The sequence below is a fragment of the Typopeltis vanoorti genome, chromosome 10, assembly GCF_054136105.1.
Source record: "Typopeltis vanoorti isolate ZY-2024b chromosome 10, IOZ_Tvanoo_1.0, whole genome shotgun sequence".
Lineage (NCBI taxonomy): Eukaryota > Metazoa > Arthropoda > Arachnida > Uropygi > Thelyphonidae > Typopeltis > Typopeltis vanoorti.
The window spans coordinates 87,388,729-87,403,295 of NC_143558.1; the positions used below are offsets into that span (position 1 = coordinate 87,388,729).

Here is a 14,567-nt window from a genome sequence, read left to right on the forward strand (position 1 = left end):
TAATGCTCTTCCATTAGCTCAGGCTACTTATCTCCCTATTGAATACAATCCCACCAACTCACAAATTAGAAAACTTCACAGGCTCCTTAAGAAAGTCACTTCTTGGCCTGTAGAAGTTACCAACAGATTAAAGCTGTTTAACTCTATAACCCCCCCCCCATATTTATGGACTCCCAAAAATACATAAAGAAAATGTGCCATTACGTCCCATAGTGGATGGCGTTGATTCCCCACATACAAATTAGCTAAACATTTGGCCAAAGAGCTCAACACTATACTGGCAACACACCATCACACATAAAAAAACTCAGCCCACTTCAAAGCCAGCATAGAAAACCTTACACTCCAACATACTGACATAATGGTCAGCTTTGACGTCTCCTCCTTATTCGCAAATGTCCCACTCGAGGAAACTTTAGAGCTAATCCAAGCTAATTTTTCTCCAGATATCTCAGCCCAATTTCAGTTCACAATTAACTCAGGCTATTTCGTTTGGGAGGGAAATTTTCTACAAACAAATAGAGGGGACAGCCATGGGTTCACCAACCTACCCACCCTTAGCAAATTGCTTTGAGACCTTTGAAGAAAAAGCCTTAGCCTCTGCCCCACAAAAACCAACCATACGGCTTCACTACGTTGATGATGTGTTCGCTATGTGGCCACATGGCTCTGAAACACTCTTCTCCTTCTTAACACACTTAAACAACCAACACCCCAGAATCAAGTTCACCCTGGAAAAAGAGGAAAACAACAGCCTCCCTTTCCTAGACACACTAGTCACCCACCAGCCCAATGGAAAATTGGTTTTCTCAATTTATAGAAAACCCAACCATACAGGTAGATACATTCACCAACAATCCCCCACCACCTCACAACAGGGCTAAACTAATCTGTTCTAACAACATGGCCCTAAACACTGAACTAAATCACATCCTCGACACTTTCTCAGCCAATGGCTACCCCCCCCCCCCAAATCAAAAATCTAAAAAATATTAAAACCGATAAACCACAGTCCCCCTTCCCCCTCCACACCAAGGATTACTCTAAATCCATCACCATTCCCTATATCCGAGGCACCTCGGAAAAAATTACCAAATTCTTAAAAAAAAATGACTTGACCTCCTGTTACTTATTACCCATATCTGCTCCACCAAAGACCAACCACTTCCACTAGACCTACCTGGTGTATACCAGGTCCCTTGCAGTTGCAAACTGCCTTACTTTGGCCAAACAGGCAGGACAGGGCAGCGAATATCAGAATTTATGAACACAAGGAATACATCCGTTTTCACAAGTACAGCCATTCTGGTCTTGCAGACCATGCTCTGGATACATGCCACAAAATAGGGTAGAAGAAAGCTACAGTAATACACCGTAGCAAATACAAATTCGAAAGACTATTTATGGAATCAGTTTCAGCCCTAAGAAGCTCTCCAAACATCAACAAATCTGGTTGTATGCAAATGCCCCAAATTTGGGAGGCTTACATCAGCAGACCTTCAGCCCAACGGCCAAGAACACCTACTTAGCCTGCTAGAGGGCACCATCAGGACCTTTAGGAGAACAATAGCTTCATCTCTTCATTCTCAGTTACTGTGTTGTATTGCCTACGTGCACGTGCCTTTTTTTTGTAAGTTCCTTTTGAAAATGGCAACGTGACGTTGCCGAAATATCAGAAATATTTATTAAAGTATAATTTAATTTATATTCGTAGCTACGTTGTTCAATTCCTTAAGTGATTTAGTAATGCATAACCAATGTATAAGCCTGTCTACGAGAATAAACTGAGCTCTAATGGGCTATCTGTAGTGAAATATTTATAGAAGTAATTTACATGTTAAAATAGTAAATACTGTATAAAAAATCAAACAGAATTCTATGACTAAAAACAACCAGATTCCATTCACTGCAAACAAAAAAGATACACATAAATAATAGTAAATTACTAAAACATAGTATGTACAAAGTACTCACTTTTTCGATATCTGCAACATCACTTTCATAAATTTCTGCAATAGTCATGTGATGTTTTGCAGCTATTGTAAAGCGTCCCTTAAAAGAAAACATTGAAGTAATTAGTTACTATGTATAAATAAAGCACAGTGTGTGTATTTACACAAATATTATATTATCAGAATAACTTCTTCATTAATCTCCAATTTATTATATATTTATTTTATTTATCGAATAATAAATTGTATTACTCTTAATTTTATGATACATGACTGAGTGCTTCCAATTTATTTAAATGAAGCTCTAAGGGTTTGTATACTGGCTAACAGCTAGATAGCTCACAAATGCTGCTCAAAAGACCATGTTTCATCTCCAGAGAGGAGACTATTATTATTTATCTATGTTTAAATAGTCAAATTCAACTAGCTACATAAAGGTGGGATACAGGAATATGAATTTATTAAAAAAGCATAAAAAGACATGGAAAAAAACCACAACCCATAAACTAATAATAATACTAACATTCAAACTGCTGTTGTATCTTGTATATCATACAATAATGTGAAAGGATCTTGCTGAGGTGCTGCAATGAGAAACCAAACTTTTGTTTATTAAATGTAACCAAATGCTACTAAAGCTTTTTCCTGGGCACTATGTCATATGCCTTTTCCAGATCTATAAAACTTAAGTACAGATCCTTGTCATATGTTAGGCTGCATCATGTGGGTTTGGATTGCAGGTTAATGGACTGGATTGATGAATGGCTCTCTGATGGATATCAGAGCGCTGTATATGGGGAAGCAGTATCAGGGAGTAGGAATGTTACTAGTTCCACAGAGGATTCAGTCCTGGGACCATCACTGTTCAATCTTTATGTCAATGATATTGTAACAGGACTACATGGAGATGTTCAGTTGTTTGCAGATGTGAAGTTTGGGAAGGGTATTAGTAATAGTGCAATGTTTTGGCTCTTCAGGTGGATTTGAAGAGGCTGGAAAGCTAGGCAAGTGAATGGGAATACCAGTTTAATGCAAGCGAAATACAAGGATTTAAAATTTGGGATACAAAGAGCATAAAGTGAATTATCAATACAGTAATCGATCATGAACGAATTGTAATTTTTACCATTGATTATTACATTTGATTAACGCGATTTTGATATTCGCGGTAACATCAAGGGATTAATTAACCGCATTAATCAAGGGATACCTGTAGTCCCATTGTATAAAGCTTTAATCAGGCCATGCTCAGATCTGGTCACCAGGATTTAAAAGAAGATGAAGTAACCTTGGAGAGAGTGCAGAGACATAACGAAAATGATATCAGGACTGTACACTTTGCTGTTTTAAAGATACTTGTGACATAAGATTGAATGATATATTCACGTAAACTACAAGAAAGATATTTATTTAACCAAAAGAGCTCCTTGTTAAGATTAATTTTGTATTAATTTAAAATCATTTTTTCTTAAATCATTTGTTTTGTTAAGGCAGGTTTGATATTATTTGGTTAAATAAATATCTTTCTTGTGTTTACATGAATATATCATTCGGACTGTACACTGCTGATTATGAGGATAGACTGAAGGCATGAAAGCTGCAGAGTTTGGTGGACAGAAGGCAATTGGTGTGTGTGTGGGGGGGGGATATGACCAAGACATTTATGCTGTTGAAGGGTTATCGTATTAACACTGAGATTTTTCATATGGTAAAATGAGAGAAAGGGGTAAGGACAAGGGGCCTTCCCTGAAAGTTGCAAAAGAAGGTGGTTGGTGAGTAAAAGGATAATAAGTAAATTTTTTGGATAGAGCAGTAGAAGCATGGGATGCACTGCCTGAGGGGATGGTGAACATCCAGACTGTAGATGAGTTTAAGGAGTGGTATGATAGACTATTGACTAGTGTTGATCTCCCACAATGAGTCATGTGATTCCATCAGGTCAGAAAAATATTAATACTCCCATGATTTCTAAACTATTTGTCATAAAATGAAAATTTGATCCTGATAACCTCTATATGACCTGAATCCAGCTTGTACTTCTCTAAGTTCCTCTTCCAAAATTTTTCTTGGCCTATTTTCAAGTATGTTTGCATAAATCTTACTTGGAATAAAGAAATTCCTCTGTAATTCTCACATTCAGCTTTATTCCCTTTTTTATACCTGGGAGCTATGAGAGCTCTACTCCAATCATCTGGAATTCGACCTTCTGACCAGGCCCTCTGAATATGTAACCACTGCAAAACTCTTATACCTCCATAATTGAGCATTTCTGGTTGAATATCATCTACTCCAGCTGATTTCCACATTTCAAATTTTTAACAGCATTCTCTACCTCAAATGATGTTATGAATTCATGTTTGCATTTCTCTTGAAAACTTTAATTCTGTCACTGCTTGTTTCATTTTGCAGTCTTTTAAAATAGGAATCTGTTTATAATAACTAATAAACGAGTTGTAGTTACCAGAAACAAGAGTAACTGGCCTATAGTCAATTATATCTCATTTACAATTTTTCATGTGTAAAAGGAGTATTTTTGCCACTGGTCTGGGATGGATTCACTGATAATGATGTAGTGTTTCACCAGGGGAGATTTTTGTGTTCCAAAGTTTAAAAGCTAGGAGGTTTTCCATTTTTCATATCATGTATGGAATTCTCAATGCCAGTATAAGCCTGTAGAAATTACTATTTCTAAGATTTCTTCTGCTTCTGTTTGTGGAGTCTCCATTTTCAAGTTGGTTGATCCATTTCTTACCAACAGATATCCCATCTTTTGCTATTTTTAAGTTAGTATTACATCCAAGGCATTCCTTATTAATGCAGTATTAACATCCACATCCTTCTCTCTTTAAAAGTTTGCTGAGTTCAGCATATTCAATTTCTTAGAAAGTCATCCTATTCTTGATAGTCAGTATTTCGGGATGAGAGCCTTGCATTTTTCTTTGAATGTTTGTTAATGATTGGTTTACTGAAGGTTTTCATTGCTGTTTCTATCTGGCTGCAGAGAGTTGGAATGTCAATATATATTTTGAGCTCCTGGTTAAGATTAATTTTGTATTAATTTAGAATCATTTTTTCTTAAATCATTTGTTTTGTTAGGGCAGGTTTGAATGGCAATTCCAATTAATTAATACAAATGATAGTTATCTGTAGTGATTTTTTTTATCTCTGTCTTCTGAGCAGTTTTCACATTAGTATGTGTAATGTATTCAGCTGCTCTTTGAAGAATACCACGTACATACTCTTTTAAGCTTTCCTCTTGAAGAAGAAATGCTGTCTGGGAGTTACTAAGCACAAACTGAATGAACTTTTCTCATTTGGAGTTTCAAGATCCAAGCCATAATGTCCAATTAATGCTTATTCAAATGAAAGCCTCTTGTACTGAAGTCTACCATAACCAATCAGCATCAACAACGTTGTAGAAGTCATTAACTTCGGTATTACTATGAGAACTTATTGGTACACACAGACCAGGATTATGGCCATCACTGAAACTTCAAGTGTTTTAAATTTCAAAGAGGCTACATATTCAGAGTATCCTTTCAGTTCTATTATTACTGGATTCAATTTCTGCTTGGTCAAGAAACCCTCTCCATACTGTTCCTTGGTTGTTTATAACAGAACAAGTTTCCTGCCTTCAAGACAACTGTCAATTATCTGCTCTAAGATTACCAGCCTGGTTGGCCGAGTGGTTAGCATATCCACTCTCCAGCCAAAAGGCTGCGGGTTCGAATCCAGGCGTGGGCTTGGATGTTTGTGATTGTCTGTGAAAATACTAGTGGTGGGTGGTAGATGGGGTTGGTGTAGATGTGGTTCATTGTAGTTGGTGGAGATACAGAGTTGTAGAGTAGATGCCCTCTCTCGATGAGTCTTTGAACTCCCTGGAGGTGTCAAGTAGTAATAATAATAATAATAATAATAAGATTCTCCTGATTTCAGCAAGGATTAAGTTATCTAATTTCAAGTGGCTTTTCTACCTCTAGTAATCTATTATGAGTGTTCTTGCATTTAGGATTGATATAGACATTTTCATATATTTTTGTTTTGGCAATTTTAGTAGGTTTTTTTTTTAATTTTAATTTTTTATTAAGCACTGAATTTGGAGACTGTAGCATATTTTTCATAACTAGCTCTCTGCCTAACCCACTCACACAACCTGTGTTATCATGAATGATAGTCAAATCAGTATGAAGAAATGGTTTCTGAACTTTGTGCAGGAACGTTGGATACATTAGTTGTCTACTCTCCAATGGTGACAAGCCCATTCATAGAATGCATACCAGTTAAAGAAAGCACATGCTAAATTACATGGGAGCAAAGTTCTGTTGCACTTAGTATCTTCTGTACAGATCAAGGCTTTCATTCTCTGTGACCACTACCAAGAGATTATATTATTACTTGACACCTCCAGGGAGGGCATCTACTCTACAGCTCTCCATCTCCACCACCCACTACAATGAACCACAACTACACTAACGCTATCTTTTGCCCACCACCACTAGTATTTTCACAGCCAATCACAAACATCCAAGCCCATGGCAGGATTCGAACCCGCAGCCTTTTGGCTGGAGAGCGGATACGCTAACCACTCGGCCAACCAGGCAGGCATATATGGAGATAAGAAATCTTAATAAAAGAATTGAAAAGAGATAGGATTAATAAAATTTATTATTTCCCCCCCATATGATTACATATGGAGATAAAAAAAAATGCACAGATTAAAGTAACTGTTCATTAATATTGTGAAGTCTGAAAATATTAAAAGATCTTGGAAAATAATGCCACCTGAGTTAAGTAATCTAAGGAAAAGATGCACTCAATTAGCATGAGGAGCATCCTGCAAAGTATCATTCAGATGCACATTTGTATTTATTTTTTATTGGGTAACTATATATATAAGAAATCTTAATAAAAGAATTAAAAAGAGATAGGATTAATAAAATTTACTATTCCTCCCCGCAACCTCTATTTACCATAACATAATAGTTTTTTTTTTCTCATACTCCCATCACGGAATTTAATTTAATGTTGTTACTAAATTCACTTGTCTTTATCTCCATAAAGAATTAAAGTTATGTAATTTGTCTTGTAAAATAATGTTAAAATGGATTGTAACTTTGGTTTGTGTTGCAAAATTTAGGCAAAGTTATGCAATGGCAGCAAAAGACAAACAAGTGGTGCTGATAATATACACAGTTCCAGTGCTGCCCTGTGCTTTCAGCCAATAACAGTGACTTTGAAGCTACCACATGATTTCACCAAAGAGAATTAAGGGAGTAGAGGGAAAAAACTCAATGGCTAGATAATGAGGTGGTCACGGGCAAACATTCTGACAGAAGAAAGGGTTACAGGGAAACATATTCAGAGACCTGTAGAATTGTCTGAAAGTATTAATTTCTTTCTAATAGTGTATGATCACCAATAGATAATCTAGAAAGCTTCGAATATAGTCTTGTTGTAAGGAATAACAGTAGATCAAGTTTGTAGAAAGCAGGTTCCTGCATAAGGTATGGAATGTTGTATGCCTCTCTAAAACAGTGTTTCTTGTGATAATGTGTGTGTATTTTAGAATGCTGAAGAAAACTTATTCAGTAAGGAATAAAAATTGAATACAAGTAATGAAGATTGTATTCAATTTTTTGATTTCGGATTGAATCCGAACTGTAGGACAGACATCTAATGTATTTTATCTTCAAGTTTAATTTTCTGGAATGAGGTAAATATTCCTGAAGATAATTTGTACTCAAGTTACAGAGGTAGGATGTGTTCCTAATTTTGTAATGAGTGTTAAAACTTTGAGCTGGTGTGACAGATTTCTTATTGGAATTGACTGTGATTAAAATACAATATCTGTATTAGTCCTAGAGAGGAATTACTAAAGGAACGTTTCCTTTGTTGTTTACTGACTATAGTAAAAAAGCTACAGTTCTTTTATCCTAAAGAGGATTAGGAAAGGAATTTTTTTCCTTTGTTTCGTTTGCTGTTAGAATTTTTTTAATTCCTGAATTTAACTTTCAAGAGGGTGAGTCTGAGAGACAGTGTATTTCTCTTGCAATTTTCTTAATATAAATAATTACATTTGTATAGTTATTTAATTAAACTTTGCTCGTCTTATATTACAATTCCTCTTGTCTTATTTTAGAGATAAAGATGAGTTTAAATCATTTGGGAGAAACTAGTATTGTTTTCAAAGTAGATGAGCATATTGGAAATAAACTAGAGATACTTAAATGAAACTTATGAATATATATTTTTTGAAAATAAACATATACAGAGTTTTAAATAAGCGCAGGTAAATAACATCAGCAATCAATACAAAATGAATTACTGATACTGATACAGTTCACCATTTTAGCTTCAGAAGAATGGTATTTCTTGTTCAACATAACTATAAAATTGCATTTCTAGATGCACTGTTATGCTATGAATGGGAAAATATTAAATACTTCAAAATTATGAAAGGAAAAAAAAATCAGAAATAAAAATTTACCATATCTTTGCTAGTTTACATAAGAATAACAATCTACAATTTATGTAAACATTGCTGAAATATACAATAAGTGGATCACAATGAAAAACCTTTAACTGAATTGTAATACTGTCTCAAAAGTGATGGACATATTTTATAGCATACAAGAATTGTCAAAAAATTTTTATTGGGTAAAAGTTGTTTTGAATTAGGCATAAAAAACAGAAATGAAAATTTTACATTCTTTCAAGAGCATGACAGGTTAAGTTTCCGATAACTCAGTGTTTTGAGATTCTGAGTCATCCAAGTCTAGTCTAAATATCCATATGACACAGTCTGAAAAAAATTTACAAAAATCATAAATAATTTACTGTAAATAAATTTTAAGAGGTGAAAAAAATTTAATTCATTACTTATATGGTATGGTGCAAAAAAACAGTACTGTACTTCGACATCCCCTTCAATACACACACACACACACTATGAAATATGCTGTTCAACTGCATGCATATTAATAGATGAGCACATGTAGAGTGTACGCCATTACATTTAGCTGCAGCAATGGTATTGATGATGGAAGAAAAGATGTTTAATGTTGAGCATTATTTTCGTATATCATCGTTTCCATAAGAGTGTCCCAAACAGTAATGTTATCATTGTCTTAATCCAGACATTCCAACATACCAGGAGTGTTTTGCCGTAATGCAAAGGGAAATCAGGGAGACCACAAACTATTAACACAAATGAGAATCACGGGCGTGTGCTGGAGCAAGTGTTACACTCTCTGAAATGAAGTCAATGCCAAACGGCAGTAAAACTTGGGATACAGAGGCGGTCACTACAGAGAATCCTTAAGCTGGGTACCTTTCCATACATCATTCAGGTGGGTCAGTGATTAACAGCAATGGGCAATTGCTGTTAATCACTGAAATGCACTTTGCCCAACAATAATGTTGGGTAAAGCACATTTCCATCTAAGCTGTCATGTAAGCAGATGAACCTGCAGGTTTCTTGGTTTCCTGAATTTGAGACCTGAATTTGTCCAAGAGAAACCTCTTCACAACAAGAAGGTCACCACATGGGGTGAGGTTTCTGGCCATGGCATAATTGGGCCCTACTTCATTCATGAAGGTAGTATAAACGTGACCTTGAATAGCAAATGCTACATCGAGAATATGTTGGTGCCGTCCACCCAGGATTTGCATAGGATGTATCGTGCAAAAACATTCTATTTCATGCACAGGTATTCCAACAGGATGGAGCAACTTATCATGCATCATGTGGTTCTAGAGCCTATTTATCAGAACACTTCCCTGGGAGGATCATTTCGAGGTTCAGAGAGTTCACATTCTCCTGATCTCACATCACCTGATATCTTTGTGTGGGGTATGTTGAAGAAATTGGTATTTCACAACCACCTGCCTTCAAACAACCTTTGATGCACTAAAGGATAAAATAACATGTTACGTCCAGTAGACATCCCTACCCCTGTTCTCCAAGATGACAGAGAACCTTTGCATGCACTACAAAACCTGTCTTAACCTCTCTACCGGCCATGGTGGATGAAATAGTGAGACCAAATTGGACTTCTTATCCATGTTATTCAATGGGTGTTACAGAATCATATCCAGATTTTGCTGAACATCTATAGACGTCATGGCCAGTTGGGGTGTTAAAGACAAGGTGCCAATTTCAAGCACATAATCTACTCCCATTAATGCTTTATTTGATCAAGGTTCCACCAACAGTTGTGGATGTACATATGTGTAAAGATATATTTCTTTGTTAATAAACTCTTTTGCTCTATAACATAAAAACATAGTTATTCAGTAGTTTTGTTTTTTTCCACCACCACACTATCACTTTATTATACTGTGTAATTTAATCACACTCTATTTATAAAAGAATATATAAATTTACTTATTTATATATTAAAAACCCATTTTTTTTCTTAAATGCAAGACAAAAATTTAAAACCAAGATCCTAGATCAGGGGTGTTCAACCTGTCGATTGCGATCGACCAGTCGATCACGGAGCAATTTTTGGTCGATCTCGTGTATTCCTCCTTACTTACAAATTTAATTAAAACTGAAAACATAATATTTTATTTATCATTATTTTGTATTATTTTTAATTCGCTTTAAGTGTATTACTATTGTTTATTTATTTTTCGTTAAAATTATCAAATCAGTAATTTTCTTATAAGTCCGGGTAAATGAATTAATTTGGATCAGTGGAAGTCAAACAACGCGCCGAGTAAATACGATTATAAGCAAAGTGTAAAAACTCGATTGTGGCTTAAATATTAAATATTCCAAAGCACATGACATCTATTTTTACTTAGGTTAAGTCCCATGTGAATATTGTAAAAAAATAAACTTTGTTTGTCTCGGTATAGTTTGTATTAGATGTTTTTGTAAATAACTCTTTTGAAGCTAACTGTATATACTGCTTTAATAAGAATATGTTAGAGTGTTAAAAACAAAGGCAATGTTTTTGTCGCCGAAGCTGTAGATGGTGGCATTAGAAAGATTGTTATTGATATTTGTATGTATGAGAAAGGCTTGCAGGTTCTAAGTGTAAACATCTCCAAAATCAGTCAGAATGAGTTCAAACAACTTTCCAATGGCCGGCAACTTACAATCAAAAATAAGTGGAGGAAAACAAAAGGAGTGCCGAACTTGAAACTTAAGATGAAAGATTCGTGCCAATTCTTTGGGGGTTGTCAAACTTCATGCAAGGTCTCAGAGGAGGCCTAATAAAAAGTGACTGAAGCAAGCATGGTTCCAGAATTGCTGTCAGAGAGGAGGCCGCCTGGTCCAGCGTCACCGTCAGAGAGACTGCCCAGATACACGTTGCTTGAGAGAGGGGTTTCCTGCTTCCAGAAAGGAGCTTCTCGGTTCAAGACGTCACTAGAGAGAGAGAGACTACTTCTAGGCCACAGACAAGATTTCAAATTGCCAAAAGGAAGAGTTCTAATTGCTGGAGAAAAATTTCCAGGCCAGGTTAATGTAAGACATTCACCAGTGTGTTGCGTTTTCATGAAATTTGATGAATCAAACAACTTCACTGATATTGCTCAATTAATGGTATTCATTCGCATGGTATTTCAAGATTATTCAAGTAAAGAAGAACTTTTGAAAATTATACCATTATTGGGAAGGACTAGGGGAGAAGACATTTTTTCAGCATTTGATGAATTTGTGAAACAACACAAACTTCCGCTTTTTAAACTTGTGTCTATTACTACTGATGGTGCTCCTGCAATGATAGGTAATAAATCAGGCTTCATCTCATTATGTAAAAAGGATGACAAATATCCAGATTTTTTAACGTACCACTGTGCTATTCACCAACAAGTACCGTGTAGTAAAAGATTAAACACAAAAGATGTTTTGGATATTACATTTAAAATTGCAAATTCTGTTCGAGGAAAAGCCCTGAAACAGCAGTTATTTAAATTACAGGCAGATGATGATAGGGAACTTCTGTTTTACAATAATGTTTGCTGGCTCAGCAGAAGTCAATTTTTAGAAAGATTTCTTGTATTAATTAAAGATATAAAAATTTTCTTGATGAAAAAGGAGATATTTATCCACAATTGAGTGATAAAAGATGGTTGTTACACTTATCATTTTTAGTAGATTTCTGTACAAATTAAGCAATTTAATTTAGAGTTACATGGTAGAGATAAAAATTTAATTGACATGTTAAGTTCAATAAAAACTTTCCAACAATACTTACTTTTATTAAAGAAAAATATAAATGACTGCGAATTTAGACATCTCCCATATTTATTAAAATTTTTTGAACAAAATCAAGAAATGCTTCGCTATGATTTATAAATTCAAGATGTAAAGATTTTAATAAAACTGAAATGATTGTATCTTTTATCAATAATTCATTTCAAGAAAACTTGAACATCACAGAAATTTCAAATAAAATTAGTGGGCTGTTTGATATAAACCAAGCTGAAGTAGAACTTGAGATAATAAACATTCAGAATAGTTTACATTTAAAATCAATAAACAATGAAGTCATTTGGAAGTATGCACATGAAAAATTCCCAATATTAACTGATATTGCGTGAAAAATTCTGTTGTGTTTCGGATCGACATACTTGTCAGAATCCGGTTTTTCAAATATGAACGTCATAAAAAATCAATTAAGAAACCAAATTACATATGATCATTTGGATGATTGTCTGCATTGACCACTTCTTCATATCAACTTCACTATGAAAATATTGCAAGGTCCAAACAATAACAAATTTCACATTAACTTTTTTTTTTTTTTTTTTAATCAACCAGCATTTTCTATAACTTGTGAGTTTGTAATCAATCTGTTGTTTTTTCTAACTTTGGTTTTACAAAATAGAGAAATAAATATTTTATTCCAATATATTTGGTTTTTTTTGTTGTATTAAAATAATTAAAGTGATAAATAAATTTTTAAATACACAAATAAAGTTTTTAGTTGTGTATTTTTTTTAGTTGTTTACTTGTGTGTAGTCAGATATCAGGTTGGGGAACGTGATCTATATAAGAGAATAGATCGCCGAATAACTTTTTATAGAAAAGTAGCTCGCGTAGTAAAAAAGGTTGAACACCACTGCCCTAGATTATCCTTTTTGAAGAAATGACAATCAAAAATGCACATAACACAAAATGGGTTATCAAATCATCATGCCAGGAAACATAACTTTTTTTTTTTTTGCAATAGGCTTATCCTAAACTGTTCTGTAATGACTAAGAAAAAAGTACATGACAAACAGCTTATTATAAAGTATTTGATCATAGTGAAGCATGTTTATCCTATTGAAGATTGAAGATTTGCCTTGAAAGAATGCTCAAACTTTATAAAAAAGAAATTAATAAGCCATGGAAAACAAAAAAGACTTACGATGAGTATGTAAACTTGCGACGGAAACAATCAATTGTAAAGAGAAATACACTGGATTTATTTGGCTGTACAAATATAAAAATTAAAACAGACAAGTTTTGTCACAAATACTTATGGCTTCTTCTTTTGGTTTATGATGAACAAAAAAAAATACAATGAAAGGCTAATATGATGTAACTCTTGCATGCATCATAATATTGAATGGGATAAGAGCTCCATGCCTTACAATACTTCACTTCTTACAACATAAAAGAATCTACTATGATCATCCGTTCACATGGTATGCTCGATAACAACCAAGGGAATGATCCTGTGTGGTATTTGGAAATCTCTCATTAGATCTTTCTACACAACAGACTAACTTTTCAGCCAACTATCTTGCACACATCACTGAAAAATAGCCTGCGCCAGCTCCCACCCACCACATGGTTTTTCTTTTGACTTTTGTAACAGTTCCCACCTGTTCTGCATTTTAGTAAAGTTATAGTTCATGTCAGCCTTTTGTTTTTTTTATAGTTTTCCTTTGTTCATCCTAACCAAGAAGAGGCCACAAATATCTAACAAAACTAGTCAATTTTCATTTTTATGTTATTATAGCCAAATAAACCCAATGTATTTCTTTACAATAAAAAAGACTGATGATAATTCAGAGGAGAAAAAAAAAAAATTACAGAATTTTAAGTTATTTCAATTTTGCTATAAAGAAGAAAATTAACTACTTTAGTTGATCTACATTATAGACTTGGAATTAGATCCAATAAGAATATTTATCTATAAAGAAATATATAAAAGAAAATGTAGTAAAGCCGTGAGCAAGGCTTAAAAATATGTTTTGCTGGCTGACCAGTCAGGTTAAAATATAACCAGTGAGATATTTGCCTGACCAGTCAGGCAAATATCTCACTAGTTATATTTTAACCTGGGGTACTCTATAATGGTTGCCTAACATATCAATTACATATTTAGTCCCAGATATGGTCAATTTATAAGCTTTTGTTAATACTATGGCTGATTTTTACACTGTATAACTACTAGGATGCCCTAGTTAGACGAGTGTTTAGTGTATCTGAGGGGTACTGTCCAGTCAGAAGGTTGCAAGTTCGAATTCTGCCTTGGGCAACAATGTTTGTGATATCCTTCTTCATTCATTTAATAATACATACTTATACATACAAATGTACACTCTCCCAAGATGGACTGTGTCACCACAGAAGAAGTAAGTCCAAATTCCATTCGAGAGGGGGGG

General features: G+C 34.4%; 1 protein-coding gene across 1 annotated transcript in view; it reads right to left on the minus strand.

Moving 5' to 3' along the window:
• Positions 1-14,567, minus strand: part of LOC150102569 (alpha-soluble NSF attachment protein-like) — a 183,397-nt gene that overhangs the window by 90,505 nt on the left and 78,325 nt on the right. Inside the window, exon 5 of the mRNA XM_090398810.1 lies at positions 1,975-2,052. Coding sequence (XP_090254936.1) covers positions 1,975-2,052 — 78 coding nt within the window. The remainder of the gene's footprint in view (positions 1-1,974; positions 2,053-14,567) is intronic.